A 15,111-nucleotide genomic window follows, 5' to 3' on the forward strand; every position below is an offset into this window, starting at 1 on the left:
CCGAGCCCCGCGCAGTGAATGGCACGAGTGTGGGGCACCGGAACATCCGGAACTTTTTATGTGGCTGGAGCCAGAGAAGGTCAGATATGAGCACACTTCCCAATTTCCATGCCTTGCTCCCGCGTCTTGCCCCACTTTCCCCAGTGCAATCGCGTCCTAAACGATCGGAACCCCGCCGACCGGTGAGACCGACATTTAATGAAGCCAGACATTAGTGGAACGTCAAGAGCCAGTTCTGCTGGATGGTACACACAATACTCAGTCGGCGGAGGTTCTCGGAGAATATGTGGATTACAAACTTCGTCCGCAAGGTACGAATGTCAGGCCGATGAGTTTTGACAGCTGGAACATACTTCATGAACAGAATTAAGAAGTACCTGGAACATGCCTAATATGAGAATGTATACCTGACTCGATCAACTCTACTTAGCCATCTAAAAATGCAGGCAGACCTTAAACCCATGGCAGGCCGCAAACTGAGGCGTTCTTCCATTATCATTCGCATTCATATTCAAAATATCAATATCTGATGTCCGGTTTATAACTTTGGGCGTCAATCAAGTCTTCCAGTAATAAGTTATAAGATAGGCCCTTATAGCATTTACAACTTGGCCAAGCTGAGCTTGATCTGGCACCGAGTTGATGACCTGTTGCTGTGACAAATGCTTATATCGCTCCACGGGGATCCACAGCCTGCTCGGCGACCGATGAGACCGATACCCCGCTGCTAACCATTGAGAGTCAAACTTGCAAGAACATCGGAAGTCGATGACCAATGAAGCTAATATTTCCTGATATTTATTATTTGAAAAGGCTTCTTGTCAGGTCCACGGCTCTTAGACATCTGAAACCCTTGCCCGAAGTTTTTTTGAATGCAATCTCACTATATTCAAGAGTGCTTGTACTAAACTCGATAACTAGAAGCCATTATGACCAATAACAGTCTTCCTGTTATTCCTCTGCTCATAGGCGGCAAGGAGACGGCCTCAGTCCCGTCTATTCAGTTTCCAGTTTATTCCAACTTGCAACAAAAGGACGTCTACATCAGCGAGTAAGCAAATGTGGAAACGGCAAGGCTCGCAGCCGATGCTGCTCTCGCGAGTTTCAAGACCTGGAAGAAAGTTCCTGCAGTTGAACGCCGCGAACTTCTTCAAAATTACTCAAGGATCCTTCGTGCTAATGCAGAAGAGCTGATTTCTGTTCAGAAGGAGGAGACAAGCGCACCGGAACTTTTATGTCGCAAAAATATTGAACTTGCTACTGGCTTGATTGAAGAAACAGCCGCTTGTGTCACTTCGTTGAAGGGAGCTATTCCACCAACAACGTCCTCTTCTGTGCTATCCCTGGCATTCACAGTCCCTATCGGGCCTGTGTTGGTAATTGCGCCGTAGGTGGTTGCCACTATGCCCTTTATGCCTTCTAGGTGATGCTGACTCAAACAATCTTCAGATGGAACTCGCCTATCGTCCTCGGGGCAAGGAATATTGCGACCGCGGTCGCCGCTGGATGCACAGTCGTCTTTAAGGCGTCTGAAAACTGTCCTAAGCTCCATCATCTTTTGGTTCGTCTCTTTGAGGAAGCAGGACTCCCACGGGGAGTTATCAATGTTATCCAGGCGAGTCGAGAGATGGCCAGTGAAGTGACAGAGGCAGTGATTGCCCATCCCGCTATCCGTAAAGTCGAATTTGTTGGAAGTGCCGCTGTTGGACGTATTATTGGGCAGCTGTGTTCGAAGTACCTCAAGCCCATATTTATGGAGTTGGGAGGGAAGGGTCCTGCTATTATTCTCGAGGATGCTGATTTACCCGCTGCTGCGAAGCGGTGTGTTTTTGGAGGTATGTAACTTACCCTACCGCTCCCTCCAGGTCAAGTAAAAGGACGGTCAGGTTGATTTTATTTACTTTCTTTAGCCTTCCTCCACCACGGCCAAATTTGTTTCTCAACAGAGAGAATTATTGTTGTTGAGAAGGTGGCTGTGGAGTTCCAAAAACTACTCATCGCTGAAGCCGAGTCATTTCCCGTCACTGACGGAGTTAGTCCTAGGATCGTGAATGCTTCCCAAGAAAAGCTTCTTGACGCCCAGAAGAAAGGCGCTATTTTTCTTTGCGGTGGGCCAGAGAAAATCTCTCCATCAAAACTACGTCCAACAATTATCCAAGGCGTGACAAAAGAAATGGACATATACAATGAAGAAGCGTTTGGGCCGTCGGCAGCTTTATTTATTGCCCGTGACCCGGAACATGCTATAGAGATAGCCAACGATAGTCCCTACGGACTCAGTGCCGCTATTCACACCAGTGATTTTCATAAGGCATGGCTTATGACGCAGGAGCTCGATTTCGGACAGGTCCATATCAACGGTATGACTGTTCATGATGAACGTAAGTTACCTATTTCTAATACTTCCACTTCCCTGCGCGGCCCCAATTTCCCCCTTCCGTCGTAGAACTGGATTGATGGGCTAATTCCGTACTCACAGCAACGTTCCCAGTCGGTGGCGTGAAAGGAAGTGGGTGGGGTCGAAACAATGCCCTTTGGGGACTACAAGAATTTTGTGAGACGAAGTTGATGACATGGAGTGTTGAAGGGAACAAATTCATCTGATCTCTATCACAATGATCTATGGAATTGTTATCTTTCCGGATTTCCACGAACCTTTAGTACGGTCAGCTTTACCTTATCGCCATAATCAGTTTTACAGTGATCACCTACCCACTCTATCGAATTTTGATAATTTTATAGATCAAAGATGTCAGTGCCGGATTATCATATCCGTGCAAGGGTACCCGTAGAAAGCCCTGTGTGGGATTTTCTACAAGTTCCTCCGGGCTTAACGGCCAAAATCCTGTGTAAAGTACACCTCCGTAGCTGCACTAGCGCAAACAACGAAAGACAGTCGTGCTACTCGTCCTCATCAAACTCATTAGATGACAAGTGTCGCTCAATGTGTATTCAATCAACAGTGGCTAATAAAGCACAGATTAGGACCGGCCAATGAAGTGATAGTAATATTTCTCCTTACACTGGCCCAACATGATGTTAAGGGAGGTTTCATACCTGCTCACGGAATCTATCATCACAACAAGAGGACTGATCTTATTAGGACTTTCTGCTCGGCGTGTCCACCCAGCAAATAGAACAGCTGACACTAGTCTTAAAATTATATATAACTAGAAAAAAAAAGATGAGGTGCCTGCAGCCATTTTTACTGCGAGCAAAACAAAATTGAGACTGACTTTTATTGGAAAAGATCAAGCATCTTACAATGATATCTAGTCTAATAGACTCAAGAGAGAGCTGTAATAATAAATATCAGATTTAAGATTCTTTCTGCTTTGGAACGTCTTCGATTTCAAAACAACACCGATCCAAGCCTTTCAGCTTAGTAGTGTATCTGCGCTGTTAAAAGACTATATAGAACTGTACTGGCTGATAGACTTACTAGCCTGTTCGAAAAGCTTGTTCAATATAGTTCCAGGAAGTGCAAGGTATGCCCAGGGACGACTGCTATCGCCATCCACACTTATACAAAGAACCTTCCTTCAGGCCTTAATTACAGACGTTTAATGCCATACCTCAATTTCGTTTTAAGGGGTGGATTGTATGATCGGATACAACTGAAAATCTTATCAACGTATCTATCACCAGTTACTACCCACCAAACAGGCTTCTCATCAGTCATTGTACGACCCTATGTGAAAATATAGTGACCATAGTGAAGACTTTCAGATCCAGAGTGAGAACTTAGATGGTGACAGGTTAGGTCAATCTTAGGGTCCATGCAGACTCCGATTACCTTCCAAATCGTGTCACACTATATTCTGAATTCTTGTTGAGACCAAAATCGAAGATTTGGGTTGACTGGCACCTCTTCAACCCAAATTGATTTATTATCCAGCTGTCATTGATGTAATAAACCTGCTTGAATCCAGTTCATGTCGCATTGTCCACTCTGATGCTAATCAGGTACTGATTTATTTATGATTACAGTAGGAATTCCAGAAAAAACGGTGACATATCTATCAGCTTTTAGTACTTATATCAGATTTTTAAAGTGCATTAAGCAGCTTCTACGGAGTACTAAAGACTAAATATTATGAATGAAATAAGATTTTTGTTTATATGCTGACTGTGATAATTTAATTTAACTTAATATTTATATCACTTTTATATTTAAGAATTATATATTATCGTATACCATACACAAAGTAGCTGCAGTCAGTGGATTACCCCTAAAAATGGAGATAGGTTTACGTATGCATGTACACTGTGGGGCTAATGTAATCGGTCATTGAATAATATCTGTAATTGTGTATAATTCTGTTTGAAATTATCTTGGCATGAAGCCATGGTACGACGACTTCTCCAATCCTTCTTCCGACCACATCCCGGCGGGGTGCGCATTGTGGGGACAGGTGGGGGCATGTTTATAAAGACCTAACCCCCCCCCTCCCCCTCCCTTCCGGGAACTTTGACAGCATAATCATCTTAACAACGAAGTGGGATATCTACATCATGTACTTAAAACTTAAGCCCCGAAGCTACCCTTGCTTTTCATGCTGACGAGTCTAGTACAAGCCCCTCTTAGCCTTCCTTTTGACACGTTGTCTCAATATTGAACAGTGTAAAAAGTGTGCCAATATGGTTACGTCTACTACATCCCCGTCAACGACCGAGAGGCTGAAGGCCAAGCACCTGGACCTGCATTTCTTCAAGCCTAAGTCCCTATCGACTCACCCTCTCTATAAGGATTTCAAAATCGAATTCCTTCCTGGTGAGTGTAAGCTCCTGCCTGCCGGGCATCTCAAAGCCCCTGGCCGTAAGATGATGCAGGTAGATACAATGTTGGAATACGATGTGGCTGTTCCAATGCGAGACAATATCAAGGTATATGTCGACATTTTCCGACCCGCAAATTCAGAGCAAGAGCCTGTTCCAGCTATCATGGCCTGGAGCCCTTACGGGAAGCGTGGCTCTCCATGGAACCTGGATATGCTTCCCTTCCGACTGGGTGTTCATCTTGATGAGACCTCCGGCTACGAGGCTTGGGAAGCTCCCGATCCCGCGGATTGGTGCAAACGTGGTTACGCCGTGGTAAATTGCGATTCCCGTGGAGCTGGGAATTCCGAAGGCACGCAGTTCTGGTGGGGCACTCAGGATGCGGAAGATATTTACGACACTATCGACTTCCTCTCCAAGCAGCCGTGGTGCAATGGCGCGGTCACCATGGCCGGCAACTCCTACCTGGCTAAGTGTCAACTCACTTATGCATCTCGATTTACCCACCCGGCTTGCAAATGCCTTGCACCTTGGGAATGTCTGACAGATGTTTACCGGGAGCTTTTTCATAGAGGAGGTATGCTGACGAATATGGATTTTTATCCTGGTCTTATAGAGGCCGCTTGTGGTAATCAAGAGACCGAGAATATATATGAATATTCCCAGAATCACGAGTTGTTTGACGATTACTGGGATGATAAGGCCGAGCGAGTTGAGAATATTGACACGCCGATGTATATCGTGGCATCATACAGCAATCCCTTCCACGTGAATGGCTCTTTTAATACTTTTCGTCGAGCCGGAACGAAGCAAAAGTGGCTGAGAGTCCACAATTCTTTCGAATGGTGGGATCTTTACCAGAAGCGAACCAACGATGATCTACAGAGATTCTACGACCGCTTTTGTAAAGGAATCATGAATGGCTGGGAGCATGATACGCCTCCGCTACGCCTTACGCTACTTGGAATGAATACTCTGCCTGATATCGTCGACAGGCCCGAGAAAGAATATCCCTTGGCTAGACAGCAGTTAAAGAAACTTTACCTCGATGCTTCCAAAAAGACCCTGGTCCCTTCGCAGCCGACCCTAACAGCCAAGACAGCTCATGAAAGTCATAGTTTAGATGCTTCATCGGTAGGTCATACACCCCCTTTGGAATCTGAGCCAGTAACTAAAACACTACAGGACTTCATTTTCAAATTCGCCGAGTACACTGAGATTGCAGGGTACTCAAAGGTTCGCCTATGGGTATCCTGCGATGAGAAGGATGATTTGGATGTTGTTGTACAGATTCGCAAAATCGATAAGGCCGGAGATCCACTGATGCAGCGTACATTTCCTGCCCCGGTCGTGGATAGTGAAATCCCCTTCACCAATCACCTGAAAGTGACAGGTTCCCAAGGATTTCTCCGAGCATCCCATCGGGTCTCCCGGGATGAGAAGAAAACTAGTCCGGACGGACAACAAATTTTCTATACGCATGACCGTGCAGAGAAGATTACGCCGGGGAGCATCGTGCCATTGGATATTACGATATGGCCGATGGGCATGGTATTTCAAGGTGGTGAAGGTATTATGCTGAGGATCTCTGGCCATAGCATGAATGGGCTCGCCTTCAAGATCGCCCAGGATCCAGATGATGTCAATGTTGGACAACATGTCGTTCACACTGGGGGCCCGTATGATTCTCATCTGATTGTGCCCATCATTTCAGGTCCTCGTCCTTGAAGTCCTATCCTATGGGACTTCGCCTACTCCACAATAACATAAATCGGACACCGAACCGGCGGTGACACCGAACCGGCGGCCGCCGCCTCCGTTCCCCTACCAAAACAACGCGTACACCAACCATTAGATCATCATTTAAATCATCATTTGAAGCTTTACAACTCGCTTTTTTTCTTGATATGGAGGCCTTATCTCGCGATAAAAGACTTGCTGTTGCAGTTGAAGCCTGTAATCAAGACGAATTTAAGTTAAACACTGCATGCGCAGCTGTATTTAATATCAGAATAAGCACCTTGAGGATTATGTGAATGGCACGAATTCTTGTACAGAAATACTTGCTAATTCAAGGAAACACTCTTATCTAAAGAAATTGACACTTAAAGAATAGATGTGAGCCGGTCAATTATGTCTTATTTGGTGCATCTAGACTAGAATATCGAACATGAGGAGGAAAAGGAAGAAGTGTAGAGGGAAGCGTGCGAACAACAAAGGTAAGCGAGCGAAGATGTCTAGATAGGCTTCGATATCGGTGGACCAGCGGTTGGAGTAGGCATCATCATGGCTTAGACTTGATATTATCGACACGACGCAGCTTTTGGATATCATTGCCGGGAGGAGAGATTGGAGAGGAAGAAGATTTCGGAGTAGCAGCAGTCACCATGGCCTCGTGCAAAGGGGTATAGCGCTGCTGCTGGGAAGAGTTGCTGCCCGAGAAAGATTTATCATGCTTGAACTGGTCCCGAAAGGGGAGCGGCATATTGCCTTACGAGAAAAGGTGCATTGGGATAGAGGGAGGAATGAATGCGGATGGAGGGACGGGGTACCTATGCACCGGCAAAAAGGGAGTGGCTTGGAGAGTAACGATGTGACGCCATTCAAGCTTCCCGAGCTGCCGCCCGCCAATCACACGCCATTCATCCCGCGGCCGACGACGGCGGAGGATCACGATCTGGACCGTCTGCCTCCTGATTCTCCCCATTCCTCAGGCTAAAGCGAAATAACGGTCGGGCGATTGCTCAACTGTCTACTACCTTATAAATAGTGACGGCCTTTTGTCGCTGCATCTAAAGGGATACGGATAGCTAGTTTTATATAGTCCCTTTGTTCTATAGCTTTTTTCAGTGATTAAGGTATTTTAGGTGTCGATATTGAATATCTAAATGGTTGATGTTGACGGGTTTTAAGGAATGCTTGGTATGTTGGGCCATCCGCTTACATGGGCCACTCGCTTACCGATTACGTTATAGAAGGTAAGAAGAAACTGCCATCGGATGAGCCGACTTGACCAATGCGAAATAGGTCTTGGTAGTGTAAGACGCACCGAAAATGAGAAGTATCTCTTCCATGTTCCGGCCAGTCAGGCAGGTGTTAGCGTCAAGTAGTTGGCTGTGTCTATATTTCGATTTAGATTTTTGCCCCGGTAACACTGGGTCATATCAATACTGATATTCGGTATCTAAGACATATAAAAACTGCTGTGCTTTGATGAGAATTTTCTACCAAACTATACAGCCTTTCTCTCTCTTGTTGGGCCTATATAGTGAATCTTAGACGGTACTGCCAATGACGACAGCTCATTTTGTTTTTAAACCACTTACGGAGTAGTATTCTTGAAGACCAGGAACCCCAGACTAGTATATAAGAGTAAGTTACCCCAGGTTCTCCTCCGAGAGGGAAGCTGACATGGACCAGTCTTCGAGTCATAATACCTTGAGGGGATTCTGACATTACTCGAGTCAAGAAGACAGGTGCACCGCCTTTTGGCAGTTTGAAAATCGGTTTGCAATTTCTCACGGTACATAATCTCACACCCAGGAGTAGTTGCGACCTTTAATCCGTAGGCGATCTGAATTTAGCCGGTCAGACCTGACGGGATACGACGCTGACGTGCAACCACCTGGCTTTCTTATCGGATGAGGGGAGAATAGTCGATTGGAGGAGAAAAGTACGGAGTTGATCAAGACAGGGTCCGAGGGCAGTGTGGCGGCCATGTGCAAACGTTCCCGCTACTTTCTGACGCAGCCAGCACCTCCATGTGCGCTCTTAACCACCCACTGCTTGCTCACTGGCCACACACCGGGCAATTGTGGCTCCGTCCCAGCATAAAGACAACCATAGGTAGCCCTAGGATTCCGGTTTCCCTATGCTTGCTATGGTGTACCATATAACTTGATATAGGTCGCAAGGATGGCTACTCCGACAAAAGTTATAGTATGGTTTCTGGTTTTTAGTTGGATGAACCTGGCATAGCAGCAAGCACGATGAGGCAAAAGTCTCCTTCCTTGCTTCCTTGTGATTTTCCAGTTATGTTGCAATGGTCCAGCTTCAGAATAACCTACCATGAACCAGTTGGATTGGTCTCGAGCTGCTCTTAGCCCCAACATGACGACACCATCGATGCTCGAACAGAGAGAGTCAGTTCAGCTTGTAATAGCGTCAAAGGCAATGAGAAGACCCCACCTTCCTCAGCTGCAGCGTGGTCGGTTAGTACTAATATGTAAATGACACCACAACACCCTGACCCTACCAGACCAGTGCACCAACAGTAATGACACTTGACATAGCGTCCGTCCTGTCTCTGATCCCTCGGCGCCCAGAGCAATTTGACCTGCTCCAACAGACACTCCTATACCTGGTGGTAATCTTCTACCACACTCAATACCACGCACCCAGCTATCATGTGAAGTTTTTCGGAGCATAAGCTCGGTCTCACTCTTCACGTCAACACCGGGCTCTTTGAGGTCTTTGCGGACCGCATCCGCCGCGTCCACCTGGGCCCTGATAGATTCCTGCCCAGCCCCCTGGACGTGCTCTCCTGCCTGGTCTGGTCGGTCACCAGTCAGAACTAGTGGAAAACATTGCGTCGCGGCGATCCCCGAACAACACAAACCTCATTCCAAGCTGGAGCCGTGCTCCGCCCAGTCGTCTGCGTCCTCACTTACCTGCTCCAGGACCCCGACTTCCATCGGCTTTCGATTTATGCGCTGGACAGCTTCGTGTATGCGCGTGCGTTCATCTTCTTCTTCTGCTATACGCCGTTTCTGCGAGATGTGCGGGGCGAGACCATCTATGCGTTGGCAATCCCCTTGTCGGCCGCATTCAGTATCCATGAGAGCCGTGTGCCTGGGGCATCGCTGGGCTTTGTGTGCGGACCATGGCGTACATTGCCGGACTGAACGAGTGGGTGTCACAGAGGTCTCAGATCATGATAAAGTGTTTCATACATTTTGAGCTATATGGGTATCTGACGCTCTAATCCAGGCTTGATGAACGAGCAAAGGTGTCCGCATTGGAAATTTATTTGGTCAAGGGCCTGCGGAAGCTGGGATACGCTGGATTGCCCGAGCTGCGAAAGGTCACTCTCAAACGGGCTTTGAAAAAGCCGCTGGTAGATGATTATATCTTTACCAGCGAGGGGTCTAGCTGATGATTTTAATCAAGTAAGCTATCAGAGGCATGATTTAAACCTTGTACAGTTAGTTGTTTGACTTCCACCCATAATATCGGGTCATCTGTTGCGGCTGCAGTGTTTTGAAGACGACTGCTCCCAATTGCTCGGAACACGCACCCGAGTGTATAGCAGCGGCAAATCAGCCTAAAGCGGAAAGGTTTACGGCAAGCCCGGGGCCGGGGAATGGGGCTGTTGTTGCCGTTGCCAAGGAAGCCAGTCCTGTCTTGTGCCTGATAAGTAACTTGAGAACTTGAGAACCACGTGACCTGAACTTACCTTACAGCCATTCTCTCTGGCTCCGTTCTCTCCACATTCTTTAGATCGATCGCATGGTGGAGAAGGTAGACAAATCAAAAAACGTGTGAATCTGTGAACATAATACATAACTATATCTCCTCCATCATGTAGCAATTATTAGAAGGTGAGCCAACATGGCCTGGCAGTTGTGGCAAGACAGTTCGATCTTTCTAGCGGCTATCCATGGAATCCTGGAGTCTCGACCAAACCAAGCCTTCGTTAGCGGAAAGCCGTAGGGGAGAAAAAGACCCTGCTTGATGTCATCCACTGGTTAACTCCGGCGCAATACTATCAATGCGACTAGACTACATAATTATTCATGGTCATCCTGCGGGTCTCCATTTGAGGCCCCCGAAGTTCCATCTATCTCCCTTCCCTTTTCTTTCCCTTTCCCCCGTTACCTCCAGGTCTTCGGATTCGGATCTCTCCGCGATACTTTAATTCCTTCAAGTCTCACCCCTCTTTTCTACCCAATTTGCGGTCAGTTTCTCTGCTAGAGTCTCCTGAAATTCTCATGCGCCGCTCCCGGCGATACCCGGACCATGGCGGAGGGAATGCGACCAGACCGAGGAGGCCCTGCGGTGTCGCGGGCCTTGACAGTCCCCGCGATCGTCACCAGCACCGCATCTTCTTCCTCCTCCATTCCAATCCACGAGACCTCCACCACCAGCACAACAAATACGAGCAATAGCCCCACGGTGCTCAATCGCGGCGATCAGAGTCCCAATGCCTCCAAACCCAGCCTGATCCGCTCCTCCCAGACCTTTCCGATCGGTATGTCCGTGCAGTCCCGAGACAGATTCCCCGCCCCATCCTCAATCGCCTGCTGACACGAGTTCTTCCTTGACCCAGCTTCTAGTGCTTCGGACTTTGCTTCAGTCTCGAGCGTAGCCCAACAAGGTGGCAAAAGAAACTCTCATACCCTGCAGTATCCAAGCAACGGTTCCGTGAAAAACACCGCATCCTCCCCGACCGTTTACCAATCGACAACCGACTCGAGTGCCATCGATCCATTATCACAGGTAAGGCTGATCGCTTGTTCTCGTGGTCTAGATGGTCTAGGTGGCTGATTGACCGTGCGTTCCCGATAGCATATCATCAAGCGCACCAACACCCACAAGTCGATCCCTTTGAAGCTATTGGGCAGGGCCTCATACGAAGCGGAAGCGGGCGGAGGGGATCATCGTGGCTCCTTAGACCATGGCTCAAATCGAGGAGATGCGACAATGTATCCGAAGACCTCCAAGGAGAAGAAGTGAGTGTTAAATCCTTTTATAGCCATGGCCTTTACCCCGCAATATCTCCATGCGGCTCACATTGTTCTTTCCCCCTTTCGGACCTGGCGGAGATAATTTGCTGATCGGTCGAATTCCCCGTTCAGCAGGAAAGGCGTTTCCTTCTTGAGTCGTATCATCCCCGGGAAAAAGAAGGACCAATATTTGGATGACGAGGACGATGTCTCCGAGCCTGAAACAACTCGCATGGATACCGATGCCGCCTCGCAGCCGATAGGATTCTTCCCTCGATTTCCGCCTCCTCCAAAATACATTCGCGTCCGAGCGCATTATAAAAAGGAAAAGACATTCAATCGGGTCTTCGTGGCGCAGGAGCTCGAGGGTGCCAGTGGTGCTGTGGGTAGTTCGGACAAGGATGCCTCTGTATCTTCGACTGGAGTACCAAACGAAGCCAAGACGGGCAAGGCTATCTGGGCGCTCGTTTTCTCAAACGACGGCAAGTACCTTGCAGCTGCGGGTCAGGACAAGAAAGTGCGCGTCTGGCAAGTTGTGAGCTCTCCGGAGGACCGCGATGCGACAAAGCCCGCAGAGGACGGTGATGATAGTCCTCCACTGTTGAACGCACAAGTGTTCAAGTCTCAACCCGTCCAAATTTACGAAGGTCATACGGGTAGCGTGCTTGATCTCAGCTGGAGCAAGGTACCTCTCTCTACTTTTCCTGTGCGCAGATCCATGCTGACTCATGGTCTTAGAACAACTTCTTGCTCTCTTCATCAATGGATAAGACAGTTCGCCTCTGGCATGTGAGCCGGCCAGAGTGTTTGTGCTGCTTCAAGCACAGTGATTTCGTCACATCGATCCAATTCCACCCGCGAGATGACCGGTTTTTCCTGGCCGGATCCTTGGACACCAAGCTGCGGTTATGGAGTATTCCTGATAAGAGCGTCGCCTTTGTAGCCACCGTCCCAGACATGGTTACAGCCGTCGCCTTCACACCCGACGGACGTCACTCCATCGCTGGGACTCTCAATGGGTTATGCAATATATACGAAACTGATGGGCTGAAGGCCGTTGGTCAGATTCACGTTCGCTCGGCTCGCGGCCGCAATGCCAAGGGTAGTAAGATCACTGGTATAGATACGATGGTTTTGCCGACCGGCGACCTGTATGGCGAGGTGAAGCTCTTGATCACAAGCAACGACTCTCGCATCCGGCTATACAACTTCCGTGACAGAACACTGGAAGCCAAATTTCGCGGCAACGAGAACACCTGCAGCCAGATCCGCGCTTCCTTCAGTAATGACGGAAAACACATCATCTGCGGCAGTGAAGATCGCCGAACATATCTGTGGCCGACAGATTCTATCGAAAAGGACTCTGACAAGCGGGCCGTGGAGGTATTCGATACACAGTCAGCAATGGTGACGGCCGCCATTATGGCTCCGACGAAGACGAAGCAGATTCTGGGGTTCGCTGAGGACCCGATCTTCGACATCTGCAACCCACCGCCTGTGACCCTGATGAGCCAGGCAGAGCGGGAGAACAAACGGTCGCATCGTAACTCCGGCGCCACCAAACTGGCGCAAGAGTCGCCCGCGTATTTAGCTCGGTCGACGCACCCGGATGGAAACATCATGATTGTTGCTGATTATTCTGGCAAGATTCAGGTGCTGCGCCAGGACTGTGCCTATCAGAAACGAAGGTTCGACAATTGGGATGCGCATTCCACCATCTCTCGACGGATTCTGCGACGCACCAACTCGGCCCGGCACAGCATCGCATCTTCAACCGGGAAGGATTCTACGCACAAGACACCATCAGAGCGCATCATCTCGTGGCGTAACTCGGTCATCCGTCACGGGACGAGCAACAGCCGGTCAGGCATGCGGACCCCACGCACCCGCAGTCCCTCTCCGCACAAGTCGCTCCGCGACGGGCTTTCGGGGTATTTTAGTCCAGGCCGGGCGTCGTCCAGCGCGGCACGGCCGGACTCCCGCTCGGTATTCACCACCTCGCCGCCGCAGTCTGCCTACAAACAGTCCATGGAGAGCCGCCGCTCGAGCGCAGAAACCTCCCGCGTCCTTGCTAACGCACAGGCGGGACAACAAGCGATTCCGGCCTCGACGACCATGTTCGCCAAACCCGACGACAAGGACAACCCGCTGTGGCTGCAGGGCGAACACAGCTACGCGTTCTACAACAAAATCGCACGCGACGCGCTCGCGATGCGGAAGAAGCGCAAGCCCAGCAGTGGCAGCGGGCTTCCCAGTCCGGGCCATCTGGCAGTCCCTGGTGAGCGCAACATGAGTCTGGGGAGTGCGCTGAGCAGCGACTATGGGTCCTCGAATGGAGAGGGCGAGGACGGTGAAGTGCTCCGGTGCGAGAGCTGCGCGGGCACCAACTTCCGAGCGACGAAGGGGCGCAATGGAAGACAGCGGCTGGTCTGCGTGCGATGCGGCCAGCCAATCACGTAGTTGGTGTGATGTGTACGGAGCAGATGGGATAGAGAGGTTCCAACGGAACCTGGGACATGCATAGTATTCGATGTAATTATTCCAGTCTGATTTTGTATGATAAGTAGATAGGTTATATATAGCCTACACTGTACAGTAGGTACGAGGGATGAATGACGAATGATACAATTGATCTTTCAATCGAATCTACCTACCCACTTACCCAGTACTCACTCCTTTTTATCCAAGTCTGGCTCTCAGTTCTGAAGCACATCACCTCTAAAAACCCCTCGGCGGCAGATCGGCCCCGACATCTCACCGCCCAGGCCAACAACAGCACTCCGGCCGCTCCAACCACCAGAACGCATCACCAAAAGACTACACCGGAAGACAATTCACCTGCAACTTGACCAACACCGACCACACACTCACCCTCCTGCTGCTGCATACATACTTCCCTCCTACGATATTCCCATATCGTATCCACCAGGATACCCAGACACACAATGCCATACCTCCCCACCCCACAATCCTACCTCGAGCAATCCGCTCTCCTTCTCCAAGCATATCCTGATGCGGTACGTATTCCCTACTGAGATGTTAGGATTCCACACACACACACACACACACACACACACACACACACTCATACCCGTACCAATCCAATCGTCATAATCAGCAGTCATTCTCTCAGCCTCTAACTTTCACATCCCCCCAATCCTTATCAATCCCACTCATCCCCCTCACATAAACATAAGCAGAAATCTAACAGGAAAAAAAAACAACAGAGAATAACAACGAAATACACATTCCCCTCCACCTCCTCGAAGACCCATCCCACACCCTCATCCCAAACCTCGTCCTCACAACCAGACGCACAAGCCGCGCCGCAAGACCCCAAACCCCGCATCGCAACCCTCACCCTCAAGACCTTCCACCCCGAATCGGGCATCTGTCTCAAGTACCGGACCAACAAAGGTGCGGAGGTGGGGCGGTTGATTTCTTCGTTGGGGAAGTTGGCGGCCGGGGTGGATGTTGAGGGGTTAGGGTTGGGTGTGGCGGCTACTGCGGTGGGTGGGGGGGATGTGGAGATGGGGGATGCGCCTGCTGTGGGTGTAGAGGCGGGGAGTGACGGGGCTGCGGCTGCGGCTGCTGCGGCAGGAGGGAA

At 49.3% G+C, this 15,111-nt stretch overlaps 6 protein-coding genes across 6 annotated transcripts; 5 read left to right on the forward strand and 1 right to left on the reverse strand.

The window, feature by feature from the left end:
• Positions 1-929: 929 nt before the first annotated feature.
• BP01DRAFT_396126 (ALDH-like protein) lies at positions 930-2,712 on the forward strand (the record flags this gene model as incomplete). The annotated part of the gene is made up of 5 exons (XM_025578457.1): positions 930-1,051; positions 1,103-1,387; positions 1,450-1,835; positions 1,911-2,381; positions 2,480-2,712. 5 exons carry the CDS (start codon positions 930-932, stop codon positions 2,602-2,604), a joined length of 1,389 nt encoding a protein of 462 aa, XP_025426080.1. The 3' UTR covers positions 2,605-2,712.
• A 1,776-nt stretch (positions 2,713-4,488) lies between these two features.
• On the forward strand, positions 4,489-6,747 carry BP01DRAFT_419671 (alpha/beta-hydrolase). Its single transcript, XM_025579417.1, has 3 exons — positions 4,489-4,517; positions 4,573-5,913; positions 5,965-6,747. Exons 2-3 carry the CDS (start codon positions 4,642-4,644, stop codon positions 6,505-6,507), a joined length of 1,815 nt encoding a protein of 604 aa, XP_025426081.1. The 5' UTR covers positions 4,489-4,517; positions 4,573-4,641; the 3' UTR covers positions 6,508-6,747.
• Positions 6,748-6,901: 154 nt separating this feature from the next.
• BP01DRAFT_361544 (uncharacterized protein) lies at positions 6,902-7,297 on the reverse strand. The gene has a single exon (XM_025576177.1). The coding sequence runs from the start codon at positions 7,262-7,264 to the stop codon at positions 7,064-7,066; it is 201 nt and encodes a 66-aa protein (XP_025426082.1). The 5' UTR covers positions 7,265-7,297; the 3' UTR covers positions 6,902-7,063.
• Positions 7,298-9,055: 1,758 nt separating this feature from the next.
• On the forward strand, positions 9,056-9,934 carry BP01DRAFT_378109 (uncharacterized protein; the record flags this gene model as incomplete). Its single annotated transcript, XM_025577039.1, has 5 exons — positions 9,056-9,187; positions 9,249-9,345; positions 9,409-9,650; positions 9,689-9,720; positions 9,769-9,934. 5 exons carry the CDS (start codon positions 9,056-9,058, stop codon positions 9,932-9,934), a joined length of 669 nt encoding a protein of 222 aa, XP_025426083.1.
• Positions 9,935-10,575: 641 nt separating this feature from the next.
• On the forward strand, positions 10,576-14,114 carry BP01DRAFT_396128 (WD40 repeat domain-containing protein). The gene is made up of 5 exons (XM_025578458.1): positions 10,576-11,029; positions 11,108-11,277; positions 11,347-11,510; positions 11,637-12,189; positions 12,243-14,114. The coding sequence occupies exons 1-5, from the start codon at positions 10,798-10,800 to the stop codon at positions 13,962-13,964; spliced, it is 2,841 nt and encodes a 946-aa protein (XP_025426084.1). The 5' UTR covers positions 10,576-10,797; the 3' UTR covers positions 13,965-14,114.
• A 210-nt stretch (positions 14,115-14,324) lies between these two features.
• On the forward strand, positions 14,325-15,052 carry BP01DRAFT_330589 (SRP9/SRP21 family protein; the record flags this gene model as incomplete). Its single annotated transcript, XM_025573015.1, has 2 exons — positions 14,325-14,521; positions 14,732-15,052. Coding segments are annotated over exons 1-2 (393 nt in total), but the record flags the coding sequence as incomplete, so codon positions are not given.
• Positions 15,053-15,111: the final 59 nt, after the last annotated feature.

This window comes from Aspergillus saccharolyticus, assembly GCF_003184585.1.
Source record: "Aspergillus saccharolyticus JOP 1030-1 unplaced genomic scaffold BP01scaffold_85, whole genome shotgun sequence".
In the NCBI taxonomy this organism is placed as follows: Eukaryota; Fungi; Ascomycota; class Eurotiomycetes; order Eurotiales; family Aspergillaceae; genus Aspergillus; species Aspergillus saccharolyticus.

What these genes read in the sequence shown, in the direction of transcription:
- BP01DRAFT_396128 (XM_025578458.1), top strand. Translation starts at nt 10,798, where the DNA reads ATGGCGGAGGGAATGCGACCAGACCGAGGAGGCCCTGCGGTGTCGCGG. An exon ending in AAGACCTCCAAGGAGAAGAA is followed by an intron (nt 11,511 to 11,636) that starts GTGAGTGTTAAA and finishes TTCCCCGTTCAG; the next exon opens with CAGGAAAGGCGTTTCCTTCT. An exon ending in TTGATCTCAGCTGGAGCAAG is followed by an intron (nt 12,190 to 12,242) that starts GTACCTCTCTCT and finishes TCATGGTCTTAG; the next exon opens with AACAACTTCTTGCTCTCTTC.
- BP01DRAFT_361544 (XM_025576177.1), bottom strand. Translation starts at nt 7,264, where the DNA reads ATGCCGCTCCCCTTTCGGGACCAGTTCAAGCATGATAAATCTTTCTCG.
- BP01DRAFT_419671 (XM_025579417.1), top strand. Translation starts at nt 4,642, where the DNA reads ATGGTTACGTCTACTACATCCCCGTCAACGACCGAGAGGCTGAAGGCC. An exon ending in ATAGTTTAGATGCTTCATCG is followed by an intron (nt 5,914 to 5,964) that starts GTAGGTCATACA and finishes AAAACACTACAG; the next exon opens with GACTTCATTTTCAAATTCGC.